The following is a 10,394-nucleotide window of genomic DNA, read 5'->3' as shown; positions in this document are numbered from 1 at the left end:
CCAGCCTGGTAAGCAGCAAGTACCTATCCTGCCTGGCCCCAGCCCAGCGCCTCGTTCACAGCTAGGGAAACTGAGGCACAGAGCAGTTGTCTTACAAATTGCACCTCATTCTCCATTCATTGGCCCTGAGGAAGCTGACCAAAAGGCATCCCTGTATTTCTGAGATACTGTTCACTCTGAAGCGGAGTGATGACTGCTTACATCTCAGCATCAGCCATTGATTCTAACAGCAGAAAGAGGAATGGAAGGTACTCACTACACTCTCCCAGGCCTCATGGCTACCAAAGCCATTCCCCAGCCCATCCCTCTCCACTTCACTCCCCATGACTCCATCCAGCACAGCTGGCCCTGCCCCAGGAGGAATCAGCAGCAAACCCTCCGCAGTAGCCCAGAGAGGGGCTCAGGGCTCCCATTGTAGACCAGGCAACTCTGATCATCCCAATTTCCCCTTCCTTGGGGACCCCCATGGCTAGCACAGCACCTGCTCACAAACCTCCAGCCCCCACAATGCGATGGGATTAGGGCTGTCCCCGCACATCCCTTCGCCCCCGCAGCCGCTCATGCTACCTCCAGCCCTGGCACAACCCCCAGCTGGTGATGCCAAGGGGCGAGCGAGGCGAGCTGCGTCTCCAAGCGCGTCAACGTGTGTGCCATCATCACACCGAGCCCATGGGCTACCGCTGCTCCTCCCCTGGCCACCCCAGCCCCACCAGGGAAGCAGGACTGGCCCAGAAATGGCCACCACCGGGGTGCTGCCTCCATCCCCAGGCTGCAGGGGCCAAGGGTGCTGAGCGCTGGGGCAGGAGATGCTCCAGCACCCCAGAAAAAAAAAAATTCCTAGACTAACCTGTCGGCAATCTCAGCTGCCCCAAATCCATGCCTCCACGCAGGGAGGGGCAAACCCTCTGCTCCCTGCCACGGGATGGATGCTGACCCTCGCGCCAGGGCTGGGGGTGGCAGGGGAGCCTCAGCTCTGAAAGCAGGGCACGAGGGCTGTGCTGTAATGCCTCGAGAACCCTGGATCACCAGGAAAAACCACCCCTGCGAAGGGAGCAAGCTGTGGGGGCGTGCAGCAGCCCCACGTGGAAGGTCCTGAGGAGCAGCAGCAGCTCTGGGGGCAGGTGCAGCATGAAATCAACTTTAACTCAATCTGTCCCCGCAGCTAGCGGCACAAGCCCAAACCCTGCACCCGTCGGGGCACAGCCTGGCCCAGTCCCACCTTGCAGGAGCTGCCCAAGTCCCAGCTGAGCAGACGGCACTGCCTGAAAGAGCAAAACGACGCAGGGGCAGTTTCAATTGGACTTTTTTCAGGCTCGGGTTTGTGAAATCCTGCAGCAGGGGTTCAAAAAAAAAAAAGGCAGAATCTGCTGATGGCTAAACCTGCATCTCCTCCAAGGACATTCTGGAGACACTCCATCTTCAAGCCAGACCTGCCTATAAAGGTCTTGACTTATTTTTGCAAGCAAAATGTCCAGGAGGAAGCTCAGGGAGGATGAGGAAGGTGCAGTTCCTCGCCTGAGTCTGCTGGAGAACTGCTTTCCACCCACTTCTGTCCTTTCGTTTCTGTCCCTAGCTTTCACGTTGGCGGGGTAAGGCAGGAGGGATCGGCAATGATACCAGCTGCCAAGTAGGTGAGGTCTTTTGGAAAAGCAAGCAGACCCTAACGGGCTCTTAATAAGGTGCCAAGAGGATGCTGCTCCCACCAACCGCTCCTGGGTGGAGTCTGGGGCTCTGGCGCATGCAAAAATGATGCCGCTTTGCTGTGAAATCAAAGGGATTTCAAAAGGGAAATGAGACAAGAAAGTAAAAGCCAGTGGCACCAACGGAGTTTGCCTGCCTGCCCCAAAGACACAGTTATTTCCTCAAACCACAAAGTTCAAACGCAGTTTAGGATTATCGTCTGCAGTTTAACTTTTCATCTCCCCATGGAAATCATCCTGCCAGGAATAAGAAATTAGGGCAGCTGGGAAAGGCATCGTCCTTCTGCCACTGGGCACAATCCTGCTCAGTGGCACTAAAGCCCTCCCGGGGCTCAGCACGGCTACAACAGAGAGACCAGTGACCTGGCATCAGCACCAGCAAGGGGGTTCTGCCCCTTCCCCAGGATGTGGACATCCCTCCTTCTCCCGACCACCTCTCCACTGGAATTTAAGGAGCTCTGAATGGAGCAGCCAGCCAAGAAAGGATGCCGAGATGTCTCCCAACCATGGGATCCTGAGTGAGTGCTCTCGTGCCTTGGTTTCCCATCCCATCCCCTTCCCAAACCTTCCTCCAGAAGCATTTTCTCAGTGATCTGGAGACAAGCACCCATCTCACCTGGCCTGAGCGTGCAACGGAGCAAGTTGGGACATCTGTGGGTAGCAGGCTCCTGTCTTGCTATCACAGGATGTGGGAGGGGGGATGCAAAAAAACCCCAAAACCTCTGGGAAAGCTGAGGGTCCTTGGGGCACAACATGCACCAGCTTCTGCCTCCTAAACGGGCGCTCCGTTCTGGGAGGCAGAGAATCCTGACGCCCCAGCAGCAAGCTGTGCCCTGGGGAGGGAGCGATCTGCCTCAAGCAAGGGGCAAAACCATGTTTTGCAGATTCTGCCTGCTTTTGCTTTTGGCAAAAGTCTCGACTTTTGGTTACCAGGTGGACAAACCATAATTTCTCCATCAAAAAAGTTCACAGGAAAGAAAGAAAACATTAAAAAAAAAAAAAATCAAGCAGAACCAGACAGAGCACATAGATAGACAGAGGAGGCAGTGCCCGGCACACGGCCTCCGCTCCAGAAATCTTACGCATCCACAGGAAGGTATAAATAACTATAAATTTATTAGTAAAGCAAAACCATTTGACACTCACACAGAAGAGCAGGATGTGTTAATACAATATATATACACACATACATGGAGTATCATCTTAGAAACACACGGAGAGCAGTGTTAAAGGCACTGCAAGCCACACAAACCTCATCATCCTTGGCCACAACTTCCCACGGAATTCCCTGGGAATTCTGCCGGAGGCACGAGTGCAGGTTAGGAGGAAAGCGAGAGCCTCACTAGCCATGAAATCCCTCAGATCCATGGCTCAGAGGTGTTGGGAGACAAGCCCATGGTCCAGCTCCTCACCTGCAGTCCTGCTCCCTGCACCGACCATCCCGGGCATGCTGCGAGAGCAGCACCTTCAGCTGCAGAAAGCAGCAGAGGCGGCTGCAGGGAGACGCTGCAGAGGGAACCTGGCAGCTGGGGAAAAGCCGGGCTTACCAGAGCCTGGGGTAGAGCCGCCGTCCCCAGGGCTGGCCAGCCTGCTCTTATTGCATCTCAGCATTACGCCTGCGAGTGCGGGAACCTTCCCACACGTGAACTCATCACTCAACAGAAGAGTCAGACTCTGAAGAACAATAAAGTTTTTTTTGCTCATTATTAATAGCCAGGCTCCAGCTGCAGCCTGGACTCGATGGTAAATACCCAAGGGAAGCGTACAAAGTGCTCTCCTCCCTCCAAACAGTGAAAGGTCAGGTTCGAGCACCCAGAGATGGTCCCAAACCACTGTCAGAGGACGCTTTCCCCCTCGCCCCCCACTCCAGCACATGGGCCCCAAGACCAAAGCGTGCACATCGTCCCACCCAGATCGCAGGGATGGCATCTGCTCCCCGGAGAGCTGGCAGGGCCGCCCAGGCCCACCCACCATCCCAGGGCTGTTCACGCCACAGCAGACCCGGCTCAGCCACCAGCCTGATGCACGCGGCCGCTCACAGGTATTCCCGCGGAACCGAGCACTCCGGCCCCATCCCAGTGCCACGGACCTCTCCCCAGCAACATCCGACACCCCTTGGCTGACTTAACCCCCAGACCTGGAGATGTGGCAAAGGGACCCACCACGGAAACAGCCACTCCCGTCCCAGTGCCTGTTTCCTCCAGCTCTGCTCTGGCTCCTGGTCCTGGCTCGGTCTCACTCGCCAGAGTCAGCTGTACCACAGAGAGAGCCTGGCACTGCCTGTGCCCAACGAGATGAACTTCACGGGGGAAAGACCAGAAGCGCCCGCTGGATTCCAGCAAGATTTGGGTCCCAAACACCTGACGGCATCATCAGTGGTTTGGTATCTCCTGTATCCAGCCTGGGAGAGGAATTTGGGGTGGGGGGGAGAGGAGAGGGGAAAGAGACCTCACAATCTAAATGGAAAAAGAGAGATTAAAACCAACCGCTGCTTACAAATAAAGAACTGAACAAAGGGTAAAGAAGCTGAGAAGGTCTTATAAAAGTATAAGCAAAACAGCTGTGGAGGAGAAAGGGCTGAGACACAGCTAAAGGCATCCTGTAGGCAGGGTAAGGGGAAGTGAAGATCAGAAAAAAAGCCCACGTAACAAACTACCTTCTTCCTGGACCCAGGAAGCCAGAGGAAAAGCAGCCCTAGAGAGCAGGATTTATCTCCTGGACAATATCTGTGCCACCTCTGGCCAGCTTAACCCTCCCCATTGCCTCCCCAGCAGCATCCTGTGCTCAAGCTGCCTGCCAAAGAGAACAACCCTTTGGGAGAGACCATCCCCTACCTTCATCCCTGCCGAGCATCCTCAGGCAGTCTGGCAACCAGGTCTTGAAGACACACACAAGCACTTGCCACTAGGCTAACACAACACCAGCTCCAGCATGGCGACCCTCTTGGGTGCTGCGGGGCGATGAGTGACACGAGAAGCCAAGTGGAGGCAGTATGAAGAAACCTGAAAGTCCCTTGAAATAAATGTCAGAAGTGATGTGCAACACAGGTACAGAGCAGACACGTTTCACTCCCAAGAGGCTTTGGCTGCAACCCCTCTTTGTTTTGAAAAGGAAACACCAGCAGTTAGCAGAGAGTCCTTTGCGGTGTGACACCCAGGGGATATTGGTCCCCCAGGCCAGCCCCTGCCTCCCCACCCAGTGCCATGCTCCTGACACTCCTGTGCCTCCTCCTGCTCTTTCCATCTCCTCAGGGTACAAAATACACCCCAAAGACACAGCCGTGGAGATCAACCTGCTCCCTCAGCCTGTCTGTATGCAACACAGCTGCTTCCAACCAGACAACCTCCCTACAAAAACACACCCGAGGCTCTTGGCAGGTGCTCAGCCGCCCGCTCTACATAGCTCCTCCACCCACCAGCACCGAGCTCTGCCAGCAGCTGCCACCGCGGGCTTCTGCTGGCTTTGGGCCCTTGCAAGGGCAGAAAACAAGATGAAGAGACCGAGTCACCATGGGCCCAGGGCCAGTCCTACTTAATGATGATCTAACACTGCACCAAGATGCTGTCAAACCTGGAGGCACCTCCTCGCAGGCACCGGCTGACGACCTGGGTTTGTCCCTGCTGAGCTCTGCCCCGAGCAGGGGCTCAAGCGCACAGCCCCAAGGATGCTCTCTCTGCCCAGGGCGCTGCTTTGGCTGTTGGAACGTCCTAAGTAGAGCCAAAGCTCCTTGTTGGGACCCCAAGGGCTTTCCCAGCAGCTCAGCATGAGGGAAAGTCTCCCCAGCAGAGAGACAAGGGGACGTGACCCGGTAGTTCTGTGGCCAGTGCAGGGAGCAGAGCTGTGTCCAGGACCCACCACCACCCTCCTCTGCCCCAAGCACCGAAGGGTGTCCGCCCGCCCAGGTAGCCACCCAGGCCGCTGGGGAGGGAAGAGAGCAGGGCACAGCCATCCAAAAACCATGCCAGCCATCTCTCCAAACCTCTCCTCTAGCCAGCAGGTGCCCCAGAAATACAGACACAGAAGCCCTCGGGGGCTCCAGCAGCCTCCATTTCACACCCTCCTCCTACTACAGATGAGCCTCTGCCAGCTCCCAGCTCTGGGCACTGATCCTGGCTGCTGGTGCCGTGCTTAAGCGGTCAGGGCGACGGCTGAACCCTCGGCTCTGTGGGACCAGAGGCAGCTGCTTCGGGCAAAAGCAAAGCTAACCACAGCCTGAGGCAGGAAGGCAGCAAGGGTTCAGGTGGGTGCCACGCTCTCCGGCTGTTCCCAGTCCCATGCTCACAGCTCTTGTCACCACTGAGCCCTTCTGTAAAGACAGGATTAGCCTTCCTTGGTTTGGACTAATTTTTACTTCTGCAGTAAAGCATACACTGAACTCACTACATATTAAACAGCAAAAAAACCAGCTACCTAGAACCAAAGAGCTCTTTAAAAAATCCAAGCTATCACACTTTTTTTTATAAGATCCAGTATGACATCAAGTTAAACTATACAGTATTTTTTATGAATATTAACAAACTGCTTTAAAAAAAAGGCAAAAAAAAAAGAAAAATAAATGCAGACAGAAAACTCTGTAGGAAGTTCTACATCTTTGAAGCAGCAAAAACAACCATTGATTCCTCTTCCTCAGGCAGCTGAGAGCACGGTCTGCTTTAACCTGCTTAAAGCTGCACATGAAGAAGACTCAGCCCCAGAGTCAGATCTGCCACTGACCTGTCCCAGCCCCTGAAAATGCACCCCACTCCCCCTCACCATGCTGGAAAAAGAAATGAAAAGCCTTTCTCCACCTTTTAGAGGAGCATCCCCTACCAGCAAAGCAGGCTCAGCCCAACTCTCTGCAAGGTTAATCTGTCTACACTTGCCACGGACATTTCAGAAACTTGTCCTAATCACCTGCGCAGCACATGGGCAACTTCCCGGCTGCTGTGCACTCATTACAGCTCATCACAACACCCCGACATCACCAGAGTGCCAGCCAAGATCGCAGAAGAGCTGAGGCTGGCAGGGACCTCTGGAGATAATCTAGTTCAAGCCCCAGCCCGAGCAGGGTCAGCTACAGCAGGTTGTCCGGGACCATATCCAGTCAGGGCTTGAATATCTCTACAGATGGATATTTAACATCTTCATATCTCCAAAGACGAAGAGGGGAAGGCTGGTGGGCAACCTAGGAAGTACACCTTCAACCTCCAAGGCATCCAACTGACATGTAACAGGTCTCTTGGTCATGCGAAGCCAGCAAAATTCTGCAGAGGAAAACACCTGAGGCTGCATTGACCTTGCTAGGGGAAATTTATTTTTGAGTGATGTTTACAAGAACTGTGCAAAACCTGAAAAATACAGAAGAGGTAAAGAAAGAGTAAAGGGGTAAAACAGGACTCCTGAAAGATGGGAAAACACACGTTCCTCCTTTACCCACTGCTGACCTTCTCCTCCCCGTGGAGCCAAGCCTGCAGGCCAGGAAGGATTCTCCCAGCTTGCTCCGTTTCTCCTCAGCAGATCAGACGCCAAGCCCCCGGCACAGGTTACCATCCACGATGGTAACATCTCCAAAGTTGTAGGTAATTAATAGTGTTTGCCTCACCCTTTAGTGTTCAAACTGCTGGGACGGCCCTTTGCCTGCCCCCCCCAGAGGTACACTAATGGCCCAAGCGGTGCAAAGAGGGAAGGAGCCTGGGGGCTGGAGGTAAGTCTCGGCAGGAGAGATCAGGTCCTTAAGAAGCAGCTCTTAAACGCCAGGCTCTCAGCCAGGAGCAGGGCACGGCGGCTCTCCCCGCCACACCCTCCGGTAGCGGCGCAGCGCTTGCTACTCTCCCCCGTGCCGCTGGGGTGGGCAGGCAGGCTCGCTCCAAACCCTCCTGCAGAGTATAACAGCCAGCGACTGCAAAAGCAGCAACGCCAAAGTGCATTTTGGAGCTGTGCAGCCCCATGGCTTTTCCCTTTCTAGAAAGAGGGAGAGCAGGAGAGGGCGCGGCAGTCAAACAACGCTAATGATCCGAACTGGTCCTCTCAACTGAGCTCAGACCAAGAAGGCCGGGAGATCCCAACAGTGGAAACCTGCAACTTCCTTGCCAAGCAGCGCACCCCAGGAGAAGGGAAGGCTGGCTCTGCCTTGCTCCCAAGCCCTCTCCGGGAGGAGAGTTCCCCAGCCCTCCCCAGTGACCCTGCCAGGCAGGGCGGGGAAAGCCTGCGCACGAAGGGCTGGTGCCCGCAACGTGGGCAGCTGTGCTCCCAGCACTGGAACTGCAGCTCCAGCATGAACTGCAGTCCAGGGAACCCCAGGCAACTCCAGGCATCGTTTCCTCTCCCCACCTCCCTCCTTTCCACCCCTTCCAGCTCTTCACGTCGTCCGTTCCCCTGCCACACAGGTAGCGTGTCAACCACAAAGAGGAAAGTTTACCCGCCTGCCCGCCGTACCTCCCCATTCCCCCAAACTCCCTGGAGGCCGTCTACAACCGAGGAGAAGGAAGGGGAGGCCGAGGCTCAGGAGCATCACATGCAAGCTGAAAGCCACCGAGGGCGAGAGGCTCACGGCAGGCAGGCAGCCACCTGGTAGGCGCCCTCGGCCGTGTGCTGGACGCTGTGCTCCTGCAACAGGCCCAAGTCCAGGAACCGTTCCCCGCACCACACGCACTTGTACTGCTGCTCGCGGGCGTGCACGCTGTGGTGCTTGTTGAGGTGTTCGCGCTGCTTGAAGGCCTTCTCGCAGGAGGGACACTTGTAGGGCTTCTCGCCCGTGTGCACGCGCCGGTGGCGCTGCAGGTCCGAGGCGTACTTGAATCGCTTTTCACAGTCAGGGCACTTGAGGGGTTTCTCGCGGGCTGGGTCACAGCGGTGCTGCACGAACTCAGAGGAGGAGAAGAAACGTCTCTCGCAGAGCGTGCACTTGAGTGGCTTCTCGGCACAGTGGGCCAGCTGGTGCTTCTGCAGAGCCGAGGCCCGCTTGTAGGACTTGTTGCACACCGCGCACTTGAAGGGCCTCTCCGCGTTCTGCACACACTTGTGCCGCAGCAGCTCCGAGGACTGGTTGAAGCCTTTCTGGCACACGTTGCACTTGAAGAGGTTTTCTATGCCGTGCACGTGTTGGTGGTACACCAAGTGCGAGGGCTGCACGAAGCCCTTCTCGCACAGGTTGCACTTGAAGGGCTCCTCGGCCTTGTGCGTGCGGCGATGGCGCATGAGCGCGTACTGCTGCTTAAAGCTCATCTGGCAGAGGTCACACTTGAAGGGCCGCTCCTCGCTGTGCGTGCGCTCGTGCTGCCGCAGATCCGAGGGGCGTTTGAAGGCCTTCTGGCACTCGCCGCAGCGGAAGGGCCGTTCCCCGCTGGGCGTGCAGGGGTGCTGCAGCAGCTCTGACGACTCCTTGAAGTGCAGCTCGCAAACGTTGCATTTGAAGAGGTGCTCTCCCGAGTGCGCGTACATGTGGCGCACCAGGTGGGAGCGGTGCTTGAAGGTCTTCTCGCACACTGTGCACTTGTAGGGCCGCTCCGAGCTGTGCGTTCGTTTGTGGTGCACCAGGTGGGATGACTGGCTGAAGCTCTTGTCGCACAGCGTGCACTTGTACGGCTTCTCACCAGTGTGGATGCGCTCATGCCGGGACAGCTCTGAGAGGTGCTTGAAGGTTTTCTGACAGATGGAGCAGCTGTAGGGCTTCTCCGAGGGGTCAAGAGGCTGCGAATGTTCTGCCTCAGGAGGCTTGTAGGTCTTCTCACAGATGGAGCACTTCATGGCATTGCCATTGTGGACATTGTGGTGCTGCGCCAGCGAGGTCAGGAGGGAGAAGCCCATCTTGCAGACGCCGCACACAAAGGGCTTCTGCTCCACCTGGATGCACTGGTGTTCGAGGAGATCGGTGGCCTGGTGGAAGATCTTCAGGCACTGGGTACACTGGAAAGAGCGGTCATGGCCTGGCAAGCACTGGTGCTCATGGGGGTTGGAGAGGTGTGCGAGGTCGTGGCCACACACGCCGCATTTGTGGGACGGCTCTCCAGCCTGGATGGGGGCGTGCTGGTGGTGCTGCAGACCCGGGTCCGGCTGGAGCAGGATGCCGTAAACAGCACAGCCCAAGGGGTTGTCAGCAGTGGTAGGAGGGATGGAGTGCTCCGGGAGAGCAGCTGTCCCAGCGTGGTGCTGCTGCGGCGGCGGCTGCTGTGGTTGCTGCTGTTGCTGCTGCCAGCTTTCTGACATGCTTGGGGAAAAAAAACAGGATTTTAGCAGTGACAGCTTCAGCTTCTTAGTTGAAAGGGTTCAAGTAAAAACAAAAATCAAAAGTATCCAAGATCCTGATTCCCCCTGGCTGATCCCCTGAAGTCGAGGACAGAAAATCCAGCCCACAGCCAGGATCTTGGGAAGCAAGGAGGTGACTGAGACTCCACGGCCTCCTCCTTAGATCAGCACAAGTTCTTTGTGGACTGATTTGGTTTGGCTTTTTCTTTTTGTACAAAAGAACAGGAGGCAGAAGCAAGTGCCTTGAAGACAAGGGGAGGCCCTTCTCCGTGCTGGCTGTGATGTGCTCACATTTGAGACGGGCGAGGGAGGCAGCCCAGGGAGCAGCTCTCTCTGCAAGGAAGAAGACAGCTCATGTCAGGTCTCAGAGGAAAGATGGGCAGCTCTCTAGTCAACCTCTCCCCAGAGCTCACTTTGAAAACTCTCACACATCCCTGCAAAGCTACCAGGAAGCCAATGTGGGGGAGGTAG

At 56.1% G+C, this 10,394-nt stretch overlaps 1 protein-coding gene across 1 annotated transcript; it reads right to left on the bottom strand.

Moving 5' to 3' along the window:
• Positions 1–8,225: 8,225 nt before the first annotated feature.
• Positions 8,226–9,884, bottom strand: ZNF319 (zinc finger protein 319). Its single transcript, XM_010074697.1, has one exon. It carries the CDS (start codon positions 9,882–9,884, stop codon positions 8,226–8,228), a length of 1,659 nt encoding a protein of 552 aa, XP_010072999.1.
• Between the last annotated feature and the right edge of the window lie 510 nt (positions 9,885–10,394).

Source organism: Pterocles gutturalis, unplaced genomic scaffold, assembly GCF_000699245.1.
Source record: "Pterocles gutturalis isolate BGI_N339 unplaced genomic scaffold, ASM69924v1 scaffold35087, whole genome shotgun sequence".
Taxonomy (NCBI): Eukaryota; Metazoa; Chordata; class Aves; order Pterocliformes; family Pteroclidae; genus Pterocles; species Pterocles gutturalis.
This window is presented reverse-complemented; position numbering and strand designations above follow the sequence as displayed.